At 39.1% G+C, this 17,795-nt stretch overlaps 1 protein-coding gene across 8 annotated transcripts in view; it reads left to right on the forward strand.

The window, feature by feature from the left end:
* Positions 1-17,795, forward strand: part of TENM1 (teneurin transmembrane protein 1) — an 895,307-nt gene that overhangs the window by 812,259 nt on the left and 65,253 nt on the right. For all 8 annotated transcript variants that reach the window (XM_035325181.1, XM_035325182.1, XM_035325183.1 and 5 more), the window contains 4 exons: positions 1,647-1,908; positions 4,933-5,200; positions 12,248-12,391; positions 17,085-17,334. In XM_035325181.1, the coding sequence (XP_035181072.1) occupies positions 1,647-1,908; positions 4,933-5,200; positions 12,248-12,391; positions 17,085-17,334 (924 nt within the window). The remainder of the gene's footprint in view (positions 1-1,646; positions 1,909-4,932; positions 5,201-12,247; positions 12,392-17,084; positions 17,335-17,795) is intronic.

Consider the following 17,795-nt stretch of genomic DNA (forward strand, 5'->3'; position numbering starts at 1 on the left):
GGATGGCATGTGGCCCTCTGTGCTGGGAGCACACTTATTTAAAGCTTGGTGTGGTAAAGGAACCAAAGAAGAAAGGGAAGAGAGAAAAAAATATACAGCAACAAGATTAGTGACATTCACACACCTGGAGTCAAATTCTGACAGTACTGCTGTACCAGCACTTCCTTGACATTTTCAGTAGTTGAGTTTTCCAGAGAACTACCTGTCTTCTCTCTTTTTTCTGTCTTCAGATGTAAATCTTACAAGTAGTTTATTGAGGTGTCAACAAAGTTAACTCCTTTAGCTGAGCCATACAAGTAAAATTGGGAACAGACTCCTCCCAGAGCCAGAATGGTTAAATTGCTGCTCTGCAGCTAGTCCTGCACAATTCCATCTTCCTTTCTCTTCCCCAGCCTTGCAGGACTGAGATGAGTGCTCAGAGAGACAAGTTCCTATATGTTCTATACTGCACTCCAGGGTTCATCATCCATTGGCAGTAGGGTCATGATTTGCTCCTGAACTTCAGTTGGATTAAGCTGCTAAAGGCTGCATAAGACTTCATCTCTCTTGGCTGTGTTGTGAATGACAAGAAGTCAGAAGCTATCTTCCAGCAGGGAAAGAGTATAATTTGTCACTGTTTCTACAGGCTTTTTTGTTGTTGTTTATTTGTTTGCCTTAGTCAGTTTATAATCGTAAAGAGCATGCATATTTATTTTACCTTAGTTTCTTGACTTTCAAATCACACTACTGAAAGTTAATAATTACCATTTCCTATTTACTCTAGTCTGGAAATAGTTGTTGCATTAAAATATGCTACCTGTATTTTTCTGTGAATATAATCGGTGTCATTTGGGAAATGTGATGAGATATGCATAATTAGGTCTGACTTCTTATCACAGATTGTTACCATCAAAAGTCTCCATAATAGATGCATTCAATAATACAGACAGTGAAGTATCTATTTACATATTACCGTCTGTTGCTTGACTGTGGATGTCAGAAGCTCAGAAAATTGAGACTATGTATATCTTGCCTTCTATGTCCCACTGTTTTGCAGCCCATATTTGCCAAAGGTTCTTCATGGTAGCCCCCAGATCACCTGCCTTACTTAGAAGAGGTGATTCAGTGCTCACTGCAATTAATCAGCATCTTTCCCAAAATCTTCATATCAGCACAGAGGGGTCACCTGCTCAGTGTACTCAACCTCTTTCTCCTGCAACTTTTAGAAAAAGGAAAAAGAATATTTTATGAGAGAAAAGTCCTACCAGGATGTTAGACTTATCCTGTGTATTGTACCTTCATAGATTATAAACATCCCTTTCCTGGCCAGGAATTTTTTGTATAATCCTAAGTGACTGGGTCCACACTTTTTTTGTTACAGATGACTTGTTAATATCAATTCTGGTTGATAAATAGAGGAGAGAGGGGAAAAATAACAGTGAAGTACTATACCTTGCTATTGATGCATATGGGGAGAAAGCACAGAGAGGTAAATCTTCTTCACGGAATACTAAGGGAACATCAGGAAGATATACTTGAATGACTTTACATGGTAAATTAAGGGCCATAATGAGCAATATAAAGTTTTTGTTTGTGATGCACTGAAAGCTGTGGAAATGTGATGATAAAACAAGAAGAAACAAAGCATTTTGTTTTGTCTTTTCCAGTTTTGACCTTGTGGCTGTTGGAGGCATCTCTGTCACTCTAGTTTTTGACAGATCTCCTTTCATATCTGAAAAAAGGACACTTTGGTTGCCTTGGAATAGATTTATCATTGTAGACAAAGTTGTGATGCAAAGAACGGAGTCAGACATACCATCTTGTGACATCAGTAGTTTTATCAGCCCAAATCCGATTGTACTCCCTTCACCCTTGACAGCATTTGGAGGATCCTGTCCAGAAAGAGGAACCGTTATTCCAGAGCTACAGGTAAGGAAATAACTTTCAAATTAGCAATTTGTTTGTTTGCTGAACAAGTTATAGACAACGTTAAAAGTTACCATTAATTTACTTAATTAATGAAACCTACATAATTATTTGGTAATGATGACAAAACTTCTCTAGCATGGAAACATTTGGTTATAATGCAAGTAACAATGAATTTTGACACTGAAAGTCAAACAAATCCATTTATGTTAAATTTGCCCCCCATTATTCATATCCCCCAATTATTCATATCATTGTGGTATCATTACAGTTTTGCCCATAATTTTTGCCCAAGGCATGTAGACTTATATTCCATATGTGTGAACACAAAAACACATAGACATCAAATGCACACATGCTAAAAAAAAAAAATAACTGAAATCAGTGGTTACAATTTGAATTCAAAATTTGCAGTCTCAGACTTTAAAACTAAATTGTAGAGATGGTGTATGATGAGTATTCACTGGAGACGTGATGTATCCCTATGTCTTCCCTTTGTTCCTAGAAAGTTCTGAAAATGCTGCTGTGAAAAAGATGGTAGCAAATAGTGAGCAATTAACTGCTGTGATGTTACTCACTTATCACAATGACACCAATGTAGATCTTTTTAGTACTGTTATGCAAGACGTTTTTCACTTCCTTTATATTTTGTTAATATTTTAAAATACGTTATACCTTACCTCAAAATAGAAGGAGGAGTTGGGGAATCCTACCATGATTTATTATTGAAATTATGATTCATTTATAATGATGCACAGAACCATTCCTAAGTTACATATAAACAGTGCAACTTCACCATACATCAGTGTGAGACATGACTCAATATCCTAAGAAGACTCCAAGGGATTTTTCATCCATTCATATCTAGGTCTTTACAACAGCATCTCCAGCTATATGTTAGCTGCTGGTCTTTACTACTTCCTACACACCAACACAAAGCAACTTGAACATGATCTTTTGGGTTGTATATATTTAAATGTCTTCTTTTCTTGAGACTCCTTGAGTGTTTAGAACCACTTTGTAATTAACCTTGCACTTAACTGGTCTTTTATTTGTGACTTTAAAGGGTTTATCTAAGTGGTATGCCCAAGACAATACAACTACACCTGTTTCAGATCATGAACAGTACCCACAGTTTTTATATGTTGTTTCAATGGTTAGAGTTCAAGCAATAAGACCTCTTTTGATTTTTTAAATTTCACTAAGCAAGCATGGAGAGTATTTTTTAGGCTATCTACAGATATGAATATTTCCATCCTTGTTACTGATGGCCACAGGGTTGCTTCACAGAACATACTAAGTGGCACTAAGAATATTAGTTAAGAATAACTGATGTGCATCAGTAAGAAAAAAATGGGTTACATTTCTTCACATGAGGTCATCTTGATTAGTTTGTTTTGTTTGTTTGTTTGAAAACTGAGGTACCCAAAGATGCAGTCTACTCAGAGAGAAATTGATCCCAGGCCCTTTTTTTGGCATTGGAGGGTCCTTAGAGTGTCAGCTTGTATTGTACAGTACTGGGAAAAGAATGAAAAATAACCCAGAATAATAAGAGAAGACACATTAACATGTATTAATGCATGAATATTTCTTCCTGCTTTTCTATTAAAAATAAGAAGAGATGTCAAATGCCTGACAGAGAGGGCAGCTGGGATGTCAGCAGGAAAGAAGGGGAATACTGCAAATCAGGAACAATAAAGGGAGCAGGATTTCCCTGGCAACACTACATTTCATATGTTGAAACGACAAGCGCTGGCAAGCCTCCAGCTGTACTGCAGCAATCCTATGACAGTGATACTGTTGCAGTATGTAAATAAGAGTGTTTGGAAAGTGAATAAATATATTGTTAAACAAGAATGATAGGAAAACAGGAATATAAACAAAACAGTTTGTGTTTTTCCAAGCTTGACTAATGTAACATTGTGACAGGTTGGCCTGTTATTACTGAAAGACACTACAATCATTAACCTTATTAAGATTTTCAGTGGGTTTTGAGTGACTGTGCTGGCATCCAACAAGAAGCCACTCTCTTCTCCTGTCTGTTCCACATCACAGTCATCCCCATAAAAGCTCCTTTCTCTCAAGATCACAAGAGCAAGCTCCCTTTTTGTAGCTCCGAGGTCCATCATTCAAAAGGTCAAGGCTGAGCTTCTCTTTTTCCCACACAAGTTCACAGTCTTGCAGCGCCTCTCATTGCCGAGGGCTTATCTTCATTGCAGCCAGGAACTGATACTACCCCACCGTGGGCTGAGCCATGCCAGCTTGAATCCAAGGGATTCAGACAATGGCACTGACAGATGTGCTGCGGGATGTGAACTCTGTTTCACACCCTGGGCATTCACCTGTTAGCGAGACAACGAACGCCCATGCTGCTTCATCTTCACTGCTGTGTGTCACCAGTTATCTCGTTAGGTTTCCGATGCTCTGCCTTCTTAGCCCATGCCCCTTCTGGCTGGAGTTTAGCCATACTGCCAGCACTTCTGTGCAGAAACTGCTTTAGCAGGCAGGTTTGTTTTCTTTCTTAGCTCTCCCCAGGTTAGAGTTATTGCCTCCAAAGCAGGATAGTGTCTTCAAATCGCAAAGTAATGTATGAAGTGTGTGCATATTTAAAATATATATATATAATTGGTTTTGATTGCATTTGGGTTTACAACACTCATCAAGTAAACCAAGTAATAAAAGCTGTAATGCTCATAGAGAGCATTATGAGCTGTAATGCTTATATGACCACAGAGGTAGTATTTGTTCCTCGGTAGATAAACATAAAGAATTAGAGGAAGAGGTTCTTTATCAAAATAGATGGACTGCCATCCAGTAAGTTTTCATTGTTGGACATTTTGTAATATGCCTGGCTACTGCATCGCTCAAATAAACACAAAAGAGATCAGCATTGTAAATGGTACTGTGTTAACATCATGATTGTGAAAACTGAAGTAAGCATTTATTGTTATTACAAATAAACATAATTGTGCTTTTTTCCTGGCTATAGATATAATGATGTTTTCATGTTGTTGTTTTTTTCCCAAGGTGGTCCAGGAGGAAATTCCAATCCCTTCAAGTTTTGTGAAGCTGAGTTATCTGAGCAGTCGAACACCAGGATATAAAACTTTGCTGCGCATTATTCTGACACATGCAACCATCCCTTCTGGAATGACAAAAGTACATCTGATAGTTGCTGTTGAAGGACGTCTGCTTCAGAAATGGTTTCCTGCTGCAGCCAACTTGGTATACACATTTGCCTGGAACAAGACAGATATATATGGACAGAAGGTTTCTGGTCTGGCAGAGGCTATGGGTATGTAGAATTACTTTAATATAAGCAGAAGCACTAACATGCACGAAGCCCAGAAAACAGAGCTTATCAATTTTGTTACCACACTTGCATTGTTTTTACATCGAATGCCTCTTTAGCTAAGGTGTCCCATGTGATTTCCTAGGAACATTTATTTTCTTGTTCCTCTGATGTCATCTTTCCAATGTAATCAATTTGAAAATCCCCATTTCCCTCTGAGAATGGTTATGTACTAACGGCATTATATTCAGCTGTCTTTGTTTTTGAATGTTACTTTGAATATGACCTTTGGTGTGTCATTGCTTCTGTCATTTTTTGGCTGTGACATTTAAAATGTCATTTCCACTTAGGGTTTACAGAAGTCTAACTTTTAGGCATCCTTTCTTTCTACATTTCATATCCCCAACAGTTAAGACTTCTTGATTTGTTGTTTAAAAGTATTTCTAAGAAAAATACCATGTTTCATCATCTTTTTTACCAAGCAGCACAAGCAGCAATTTTGAGAATTGCAACAGAAAAGCTGTCTGTGAAAATACAATTTAGCCAGCCATTGTTGTCATGAATTTCATTATTTAGTTTCTAAAAGACCTGCTATTTCTTTTAATTGATTCTGGGGTTATGTTCCTTAATGGACTAATTCTACATATACTTTCTATCGAGGTTATTTATTTTATCAGTGGAGCTTAGTGCTGTGAATAAGCCTTATTCACTTCTTTAGCAGTTCTGGTTTGCTTTTTAAGTCAGAGGGATTATAGCAAGAAGCATTGGCAGGATCAGGTTGTAAAATAAGAATAGCAAGGGCTACATGAAGCCAACCATCCTCACAAGGAATGCACCTCATTCCAGAGATCTAAGTGCTGAGGGGCAGCCAGAAGCTTTGTTAAGGACCTGTTGTGTCATCCTTGCAGTTAGCGTGCCTACAAATTGGCCCATGCAAAGACAAAAGGTGCCATCCAGGCTGTGCTAGCTCTGGCAGCTCCCAGCACATCTGTACTTGCCTGTTATTGTGTGCTCGCAGACAGGTAAGCTGTGAAGCTGCTGTGCATAGAGGAGATGGGAGAAAGGAGGATGATAGTGCTTTCTTTCCTACCTAGAGAATGGTGCAGATGTAACCATTGCTGTCAGCAAAGGATAATGTTAGAATCAAAAACAGAGAGTATGATTTACATCATGAGTTGCACACAGGAATATACCAGAAAACGAGTTTATTTTAGGGCTATGGTCCCACAGTCTGTTTAAACAGAAGCACAGGCTGCTGCCAGAGGGGGATGTTCCTGTGTTCCCTCCTCCCATGGGCCACCATTCACATACATTTGATCATGAAATGAGCCAGATCAGGAACAAATTCAGCTGAAAACTGAAGCAACCAGAAAATAATTGATACATTTTCAGCTTCTTTAGTTTCCTGATCTGCTTTGAATGCTAGTGGAGGAGCATGGGTCTTCTCATTTCAGCTGTAGCACACATTACAATTGGCCTAAAGAGATCAAATCCACCTTTAGCACGAGGCATCCTGAGTTGCTGCATTATCCCACCTGCCTCCGATCTACAATATCCAGCTCACATCTGCAGAAGGTTGGACAGCTTTGCAAAGGGGACAGTAGGTGCTGGCACTGACACAGTGCTCTGGACCCCTGGATTTGGCATGTGGCAGGGAACAGGAGCATCCTTTTCAGCTCATCTCATGGAACCTCATTGTTCGGGGGCAAATCTAGCCCTAGCCCATTACAGATACAGCTTCCTGCTTGTACTTTGCAGTGATGGAAGGTATTAAATGAGTTGTTGCCTTTACATACACATATTTCTGCAAATCCAGAAATAAAGCAAAATTCCAGCGTGCCTTTTGGGACACCCACTGGTGATCAGGCAGGACCAGCGATGTCACAGGAGCCACTTGCAGCTTTCTTTGTTTCATTTACACAAGCCCTGTATTCAGGCTTTGTCAATACATGTTAACGCTAACCTGTTTGAGATGGAAAAGTTAGCCATGCCAGCTCCCTCTCCATCATTTAAGAGTCTTCTTATGATCATCTGGTCCAGTTCATGCCTGGAATTTAAAACAAATCAAATACATAACATCTTCTAAATGATACTGTAGTTACAGTAGATTGTAGATGTTTGTAGATTCCCAAATTGGAAGCAGATGAGTTATATGTTTAAATATGAATAAAGCTTACACAATGGTGCTGGGTAACAACTTTTTGATTATTTAATTGGTGCTTTTTTTTCTTTTGCTTAGTTTAGTTTAACCATGCATCTTACAAAATAGAAACAAAAATCATTATATTTTAAGTGCATTTTTAACATGCTTTGTTAGATTGTAATAAAGCTTTAATCTGTCACACTGTAGAACTCAGGGACCTTTATCTGCATCCATTATATAAATTTTGTCAAAATAATTTTCTCTTCCAGTATATTACCAATATTTAATAATGCATTCTGTTCAAATTTCATTTTAATTAAATTAAATTGCAGCAGGTTGAAGTCTTGGAACTCAGTAATACAACCATCTGCCTCTGGTTTTATAACTACTATAAACATCTTTATTCTTCTTCAGGATTATTGACAGAAATGATCATGTAACCAGTTACAGAAAAGGAGATTGAGCATATTTCAACACAAAAATGGTTTTGTTTAAGTTTGTATAGAAAATGTTAGCTGGTGTTTATCTATTCCAGAAGTCTAACACAGGACCATTTTCTTTCCTCAAAGTAACAGCAGAAATGATAAAGTAGCATTTTTTTGTTCTAAGTAAAAGAAAAGGTCACCTGAATGTTGCCACAAAATCTTCGTGGTATAGTTTGCATGCTCTTGTAACCTAACATAGGAAAAGGAGAGATTTCAATACAAATCTCAGTAAATGCTCCTGCATAACTCCCTACATGCTCAATCTTTCTCCTGAAAGTCCTTGAATTCCCCACAGCAGGAGGAAGTGGAATGCAAGGATTTACCCTTCCGGATGCAAATATAAACTCTTGAGCAGAATAGTCTTAGGTCTTCTCAGTTTATTATTCTACTTATATTCATTGTTCAGAGTAAGGTGCTGATAAGTACAAATACTTAAGGAGAAGTTGAAGTAGAGGTCACTGTCGTGTTTAATCATGTCTTTTATTTTTAACCTGTATTTGGAAGAGCAGCAGGAGAAGGAGCAACAGCCTTTAAACCATCATATGCTGGCTCTACTAACATTATTCTTGATTATTCTAAAAAATTGTATGAAAAGTGTAGGTTTTTGGCACAGATGATTTCAGTAAATCTTTTGAAATCCATTTTAAGGCTGCAACTGCAATTGTTGTCTGTTAATGCCCAAAGAGATAACTAGAACAGTTCTTCTCCTTCATGCAGTGAAATTTCAGTCAACTAAAAAAAAAGGCTATAAATGAACTTAACCAGAAAGTAACACCCCACAATGAGGTTAAGTGGAGATTGTCGTTTCACTTACAAAACCAGTGTTTCTCAAAACCTGCCAGACACAAAATATTTATTTTTCAAGTAGCACTGTAGTTGCTTGGCTGACTTTATAATTGTTACACTTCACCTTGACTATTTTGCATGCAAAACAGTTGATACGAAATTTTCATGGATGGCAGAGCAGTGCCTTCCTTTAGATGGTCTGGGACATCCGGTGTTAAAATTACTCAAAAATTCCTTTTTGGAGCCTAAATTGTCAGAAGGAAATTCTTATTGTGCAGAATATATTTTGTTCTTAAATATAAGAATGCATGGAAACATATTTCTAAATATGAAGTGAATGTTTGTCTAAGTGTCGCATATTGATCACAGAATCACAGAATCACAGAATAGTCTAGGTTGGAAGAGACCTCCAAGATCACCGAGTCCAACCTCTGACCTAACACTAACAAGTCCTCACTAAACCATATCCCTAAGCTCTACATCTAAACGTCTTTTAAAGACCTCCAGGGATGGTGACTCAGCCACTTCCCTGGGCAGCCCATTCCAATGCCTAACAACCCTTTCGGCAAAGAAGTTCGTCCTAATATCCAACCTAAACCTCTCCTGGCGCAACTTTAGCCCATTCCCCTCGTCCTGTCACCAGGCACGTGGGAGAAAATACCAATCCCCACCTCGCAACAGCCTCCTTTAATGTACCTATAGAGAGCAATAAGGTCACCCCTGCTGGCTCAGGGCTGAACAATTCCAGCTCCCTCAGCCGCTCTTCATAAGACTTGTTTTCCAGACCCCTCACCAGCTTCGTAGCTCTTCTCTGGACTCGCTTGAGCACCTCCATGTCCTTCTTGTAGCGAGGGGCCCAAAACTGAACACAGTACTCGAGGTGCGGCCTCACCAGAGCCGAGTACAGGGGGACGATCACTTCCCTGGACCTGCTGGCCACACTGTTTCTGATACAAGCCAGGATGCTGCTGGCCTTCTTGGCCGCCTGAGCACACTGCTGGCTCATATTCAGCCGACTATCAACCACTACTCCCAGGTCCTTCTCTGCCAGGCAGCTTTCTAACCACACATCTCCCAGCCTATAGCGCTGCTTGGGGTTGTTGTGCCCCAGGTGCAGGACCCGGCACTTGGCCTTGTTGAACTTCATACTCTTGGCCTCGACCCATCGGTCCAGCCTATCCAGATCCTCCTGCAAAGCCTTCCTACCCTCGAGCAGATCGACACACACCCCTAACTTGGTGTCGACTGCAAACTTACTGAGGGTGCACTTGATACCCACATCCAGATCATCAATAAAGATATTAAAGAGAACTGGCTCCAGTACCAAGCCCTGGGGGACTCCACTAGTGACTAGCCTTCAACTGGATTTAACTCCATTTACGACAACTCTTTGGGCCCGGCTAGCCAGCCAGTTTTTAACCCAACAAAGCATATGCCAGTCCAAGCCATGAGCAGCCAGTTTCTTCAGGAGAATGTTGTGGGAAATGGTGTCAAAAGCCTTACTGAAGTCAAGGTAGACCACATCCACAGCCTTTCCCTCATCCACCAAGCGCGTCACTTTGTCAAAGAAGGAGATCAGGTTTGTCAAGCAGGACCTGCCCTTCATAAACCCATGCTGACTGGGCCTGATCGCCTGCTTGCCCTGCAACTGCCGCATGATGACACCCAAGATAATCTGCTCCATGAGCTTCCCTGGCACTGAGGTCAAACTAACAGGCCTATAGTTCCCCGGCCTACCCTCCTGCCCTTCTTGTAAATGGGCATCACATTTGCTAGCTGCCAGTCGACTGGGACCTCCCCTGACAGCCAGGAATGCCGATAAATGATGGAAAGCGGCTTGGCCAGCTCTTCCACCAGTTCTCTCAGCACCTTCGGGTCTATCCCATCCAGCCCCATTGACCTGTGTACATCCAAGTGCTGTAGCAGATAGCCAGCCATTTCCTCGTGGATTGTGAGGGCCACATTCTGCTCCCCATCCCCTTCCACCAGCTCAGGGTACTGGGTATCCAGAGAACAACTGGTTTTGCCACTAAAATCAATGGGAAGGGACAAAAAGGCAGCTACACTAGCTGCAAGCATGGAAGAAGGAACTTTTAAGAAAGGGGACTGTAATCTCTAGAGGGTATTTGGCAGCTCAGAAACAGCAGCTATAGGCAGGGCATAGCAGGCACTTTACAGCATTATCTACAGGGCTGGTAAGTGTGCCACTGTGGATCCATTGGCACAGATTCTCAGTTGGTGAAAATTGTTATGCCTCCCTTGACCTAAATATCAGCATCGTACCTTACAGCAGCTGAAGGTCTGTCCTGTGGATCTGTAATGGTTCACTTAGCAAGGCTGAGTGACACTGTATTATAGGTCTTTACTCTTCAAGTATATACATCTGACCCAGGATTGAATGTGTTAAGTGCATGAATGGAGTAAAGATGCTAACGTGTAGGTGAGCATGATGTCACTTCGTATGAAAAATCTGCCCTTTATCCTCTCCCTGCATTAACACCTAGAAAATAGCATGTTCAGTTACTGAACCTTGATGGCTCATCCTAGCACAGGAGGTCAGTGGCTGTTCTGGAGGAGGCTCCCTGCCCGCAGCTGGGCACTCAGACCAGGGAGTCACCTAGAAAGATTGCAGATTTTAGTCAAAAGTGCTCCTGTAAGTGAAAAATTGAACAGAGCATGCAGACTGAAAACTTGTAAGTTTTAAATGTTCAGTATGTACAGTACTTGAGATATGATTGCTACTAGTCAAAGTTTAGCTGCAAAAGCAGGTTCTTTCTACTGAATTGATGAAACAGCTCTGCTAAGTAAAATTGATGTAAGGAACAGCTTTTAGTTTTGCATAAAAGATTTATCTTAAAAACAAAAATGCTCTATACTATAGAGCTGGTCAAAATATTTTGATTGAATCCAGTAACAGAATTTTGATGATACTAAAACTATTTGTGGTTCAGGTAAAACATACATAGAACTGCTAGGTAGAAAAAATGAGATGAAAATATTGAAAATGTTGGAAAAGAGTGTTTCTTAAAGTATTTTTGTATTTCATCTTAAAATATTTTTGAAGGCATTTTTATTTTGGAAAGACTGAAATGTGTTAATATTTCCTAGATCAAACTTCTGGGATCTGATGTCAAAACATAACTTTCAGTTTGGCAGTCGACTTCTGCCCAACTACGGTCCTTATAATTACAGCATGATCTTCAGGTTAAAGATTGCTACATTTCAAAAATACCCAGTTCATGAGAATTTAATATCAATATGCTCACACTTAGCAAAAAAAGAAAGCCAGATTGTTTTAACCTGGATTTTGATTTTCTGTTTAGGCTACTGCTCAGATAATTCATAGAAATAAATAAACTATCAAATCAGAAGTCATTGGAGGATATTTATGTTCTTAAGACAATCTATAACTGATAACACAAAGTTCTCTGCTTTGAAATGGTAGTAACAATAGCTGTAATAACATAGTAATCTCTTAAACTCTGTTTAAAAATTCCATTTGACAGTTGCAATCAGGCAGAGGTAAATTAATTACATCATTACTTGAAAGGTGAATATCAAAACCTAGAATGAAAATTACCTAGTAGTTCATAGAGAAAAAACTAAACTGATAGATCTTTAATTATTTGTTTACAGTGTCCGTGGGTTATGAATATGAAACATGTCCTGATTTTATTCTGTGGGAGAAAAGAACAGTAATCCTTCAAGGCTTTGAAATGGATGCTTCAAATCTGGGAGGCTGGTCTATAAACAAACACCATGTATTAAATCCACAAAGTGGTAAGTCCTTCCTTTATTAACTGGCCACGCAGAAGAAAAATACAAATTTTAAAGGTATTAATCGTTCAGATTTTCAGTATTACTATTTCTAACGTTTAATACTCTTTCTTTGAATGTGCACCATCCTTTATTGAGAAATGAACTGTAAATGCCATCTGAAAGCTTATTTTTAAAGTTCTGGCTCCCAGATATTAAACACTAATATCCCTACCTGTTGTGATCACTAGCACGGTTTGGTCATTTGGATGGGAAAAGGGCATGCTCGTTTAGGTTTGTTGTCACACTGCTGGTATGGAAGTACTACATTTTAGGTCAGTTTATGGTGTGTTATATTCTCAGTGAAGTGCCTACATTCCTAATTCATCCTATGACTAACCTTGGTTAGTAGCATAGTTGGTGGTCAAAACTCTAGGGAGACAAAACATGCATGGAAATAGAACAGCTGAGTGTGAGGTAGCACTTCTAAAATCACCTTGCCAGTCCACTGTGCAGAAGCTTTCATTGCTGCCCACTTTTCAGAGAAGCACAGTTACTCTTTGGGACAAGTAATCCATTCAAATCCAATCAAAGCATTAGAAAAAAAAAATGCAAATGCTTTTTATGTCACACCATTAATGCTGCATACAGATTCTTCAAGCATGGAGACTTGAATCCGTTTTTTCATTGCTTTTATTTTATTCCTGGTTTGTTTGTTGTGTGTTTTTTTTTCTTCCCCTAACTTCTTTAATCAGGAATTGAGATTAAACTATTAAAACAATACTTATAAATGATGCTAACTAGAAAAAATATGATTTTGCAGATAAACAGATAACTCACTTTGCTTGGGAGACCTGAGGTCAGATTTCAGATCACAGAAATCATTTTAGTGTTGGATTCAGTGAAGTTCTCTCAATTTTCTCCTACTGGGAGTCTGTCCACTGAAATCTGTTTCCATCTACAAACTTCTGTAATGAAGATTCATGTACAGATGTATGTCTGCCAGGTTTTTACAAGTTCTGTTGTTGAATGCACAACTACAGTATAAATATTCCAAATAAAAAAGGTCAGATTTAGTTTGTAAATTATCTGGATTTCTGTTTTGATTTAAAATAGTTTGACATTTTAAATAGCAGTTCTTTCATGCCCTGTCTTATTGGTTTGTATAGATTGTCTCTTTTAAATGCCAGCTATTGACATTTAACACAAAGAGAAATCTAACCTCAGTCAGCTCAGCCCCCAACTGCGTGCCCTATAGCCTCCTCCTTAGTGCCAATTTACCACTTGCATAGTTTAATTTCAAGACTAAATTGCTGGCACTAAGTCCAGTTTATATGACTATCTGCTAACTGCAGTGGTTACTACTATCATTCACACTATAGGCACTAGCATGTTCTCAGATTCTGTAAAACAGACAATTAGAATGCGAGTGAGGCTAAAACATTGCCTTCCAGAGCAGGGGGTGTGTGGTGACAAATTGCTTGCTGGCCCATCGCAGCTGTGTGGCACAGTCTCTCATGAAATCTGGCGAGAAGTGACCTGTCAGCCCAGCGGCGCCTCCTCTGAAATCTGCAGCCTGTGCCCTCTTCCCCAGCCCAACAGCAAGAATGGTGAACGTGCAGCCTCTCATACGCGCTCCTCTTCCTCACGTGTTCCCAGTGCGCTGGGCACAGTCAAGGCTGAAATTAGAGGGAAGGTGTTTGGATCTTCATCCATTATGCACAGAGACACAGCTGGGCAGGGTGTAAGCACACGCTTGATTTGCAGCCAGCGAGTCTCCTTTGTGCACAGGTTGCATGTGAAGGCATCTCCAGCGAGGAGCACAAAGCCCAGGCAGAGCAGTGTCTTGCCTGTTTCTCATGACTGTAATAGGCTTTATTATGCGTAACAGTGCACACCTCACTCAGACATATATGAATTAGAAAAGCAGTTAGGAACAGACAAACAATGACTGTATCATAGCTAGTACACACCTAATGGAACGGCTTGCAGGCCCATAGTAAAGCAGCAAAACTAAATAGTCAACTTTATCACCAAAAAAGATAAAAATAACTGGTGCACTTTTGATCTTGAAACTAGTGAACTGCTCATTGATTTCAGATAAATAAACCAGACTTATAATGAGGAGAAGAATATGATTCAAACCTAGAATTATACAATTCAGAGTTATCTCCATACAACTGTGAGTGAAATGAAAAGCATGGGGAGCCTTCTCAAGTGTGAATATATTGAGATTTTCATTTTTAATTTAAGCATTTATCTGTACATATGGAGAGCTGCACTTCTGAGAAGCATGAAATTTATCCAGTTTTGAAACACTGTCACTGGATTAACTACAGAAATAGCACTGAACAATAACATAAATGTCTTTCTAAAAATTCTCTGTTGCAAATTGCAATTTTGTTTTCAGACTAAAACCACTTTGCTTGCTGAGTTAACTAGTCCTGAAGAACTTATTTAACTTCAGCCACTAAGCCTTGCTTCCAGCAGGTCTGCTGATGTGTGCTCTGCTCCTGCTCAGAGATGAGGTGGCTATGCTTATCTCCCTCTCCATAAAAGCTATTCCTCTCAGACAGTTTACAAAATAAATAGAATATAAAAGTTGTGGAATAAATAGATACAATTATACAGAGTTGGACTTCATAGCACAGTCTAAGCTGTGGAGGGACAAGAACTGACGTGCAGAAACCGTACCAATTAAAAAAAATGCTCTAGGGCCACATGTTAATTATCTAAAAAACATTTTTTAAAAAAATCTGATGCTTGCAGTTTAGATGTGAAAAATATGTATTTCGATGCATGGCTGTCGCCACAAGCTAAAGATTTTAAATGTATACTTTTTTGCACCAATATGAAGCTCACACTGACAGAGGATCCCATCGTTTTCTCAGCTATACTGAACTCCTTTTCTACTTTTCCTTCAGTACAGAGGATCGATCATTTACAATTCATGACATGGTCTGAGTTGAATGTTTTCTAACAGAAAAGCGTCAGTGAGTTTGGAAGATCTTCAGGGTATTTCTCATAATCCAGAGGAGAACACATACCATAAATGCTAGTTCCTGTATGGAGTCTTTGTAAAAACGCAGATGAATACAAGCAAATGCACTATTAACCGATTTTTCAGAGTATTCTCTGAATTAAATTTTTCTTCTGATGGGCAAGTGTATTGATTTTGTTTTTATTTATCTGGGGGAAGGAGGAGTACTTTTAAAGGGACTTTATGCTTTACAGTAATTCTAGGCCCAGTGCAACACAGCACTGGCTAAAATTAAAGCAGCAGTTCGAGAGCCTGAAATTAAGTACATGCTTACATTTATTGACAGCAAAATATATTCTCCAGAGCCCTAATTATTTACTGGCATTTGTATGAGGCAGTTGAATGATTACCTTTACATTGTTAATTTCAGACAAAGGGCAGCATCTTCATTTAGCTGTATTTTTATCCGGTGCGTAACGGAAGATATTGCCATTAATTTTGCTAGCATATTTCTAAGATGCCCTTTTTTTTTAAGCCACTGTTCAACCAAATACAAGTATTCTGTCCTTTATCGTTCAGATTTTTTTTAATAGAATTCTCTTGAAAACAGCTGTGGCAACACTTAAATAATTCCACAGAGAATTTTAATTTGGCTTACCTGAGAGCCACAAAAAGAGTTTTACAAAAGCAGAGAGAGACAGCATACACATAGACACAACCGCTCTACTTCAGGAAAACACTGAAGTGTCTAAATGTATCCTTACTGCAGCATGCCAGTTCTCAGAGTATCAGGAAGAGTCTTCCAAAAGTACATTCCCTTGTGTTTATTCCTTTCATTATGCCACTTTTTTCCTGATGAAATGCTGGGATTTCTAAGAGAAATATGAAATTTTTAATGCTCAACTTTCACTCAGGAAAAAGTCAAAATTTTACAATAATATGCCATTTAAAAGGTACTTCTTACACATGTTATTATTACATTGCTGTTTAAAATAAACACTGCAGATACTTACCTGAGAAAATGCATGTTTGCACTGGGTGCTAGCAACCTAGTAGCTGGGAAGAGTCAACAATGTATGCCCCAGAGCAGTACTTAAATAACTGACATGTTGGAAAGTTGTTTTAAACTTTATGGCAGCACGTAATATATTCCTGTTGGTAAGAAATTCGCTTGTGCCTCAGAGTTACTTCTAGCTTGGCTTTGCTGCAGTCCGCACCATTTTTATATACCATGAAGGACTCACATTTACATTTGAATATTGATTTTGTACTGCCACTCAGTGCTCTTTTGTGAAAAATGCATAGTAGTTCTGCTATTAATCTCCTTTAATTAAATATTCAAACTGCCTCAGAAATTCCTCTGCTACCTAATAAAAATTTATGAATAAAATGAATATTAAAGTAGTAATCCCTGAGAAATCAGATAGCACTGCAATTAACAGTCAATTTGTTAGAGCATTAAGCAACCACGAGTTCTCCTCACGATGCTGGCTTTTAAAATAGCCATTCACCACTAATCGACAAAGTAGCGATGGTGAAACTTGGGACTGAACAAAATCAGAAGAGATTAGTGGAGCCCTGTGACACAGCCTTCAACAGATCTGATGGCTGTTGCTATTTTGCCAATCTGCTGTTCTGTAGGATTTCAAAAGCCCAAATTGCAGAATAGTTTAAGCACTATACATCTGCTTCTTTTTTTTTTTTGTCTCCTGTTTTCTCCCCCTTCCTCTCCCTTAGGAATTGTACACAAAGGAAATGGTGAAAACATGTTCATTTCCCAGCAGCCGCCAGTCATCTCAACTGTAATGGGCAATGGACACCAGAGAAGTGTCTCCTGCTCCAACTGCAACGGTCTTGCACTCAACAGTAAACTCTTTGCCCCAGTTGCTCTTGCTTCTGGGCCTGATGGGAGTTTGTACATTGGAGACTTCAATTTTGTCAGACGGATCTTTCCCTCTGGAAACTCTATTGGCATATTAGAATTAAGGTAAAAAAAAAAAAAAAAAATGGTTAGCTTTGGCTAGTGTTCCCTATCCTGGCTGTGATACACCTATGAAAATTTTTTTTTTTGTGCTTTAAAGAGGCATCTGCATTTGGTTGCCTCCTGAACACGTGTCTCACTGACTGTCAAACCTGGTCATCAGAAAACATATGCATTGTTTCAAGTCATCGATTTAAAAAGGCATCCTAAGAGGCGTTTAGAACAGATTTTGCATAATGAATTTCTACAGAGTACAGAATTAATAGAGCTAATTATTCTCCTTGTGGGGATTTTCATGCAATCCCCCCAAAAAGTTGAAAATCCCCTTCTCATATGGGCTTTTCATGCAATTTTCCCCAAAAAGGTTTCAAATTCCATGAAGCTTTTGGAAACACGCCCCACCCCTATTCAATAGCAAATATTCCCAGTGTCACATCAGATCACAGCACTGAGGCTGCAGAAAGACT

The sequence above is a fragment of the Oxyura jamaicensis genome, chromosome 4 (genome assembly GCF_011077185.1).
Source record: "Oxyura jamaicensis isolate SHBP4307 breed ruddy duck chromosome 4, BPBGC_Ojam_1.0, whole genome shotgun sequence".
NCBI lineage: Eukaryota > Metazoa > Chordata > Aves > Anseriformes > Anatidae > Oxyura > Oxyura jamaicensis.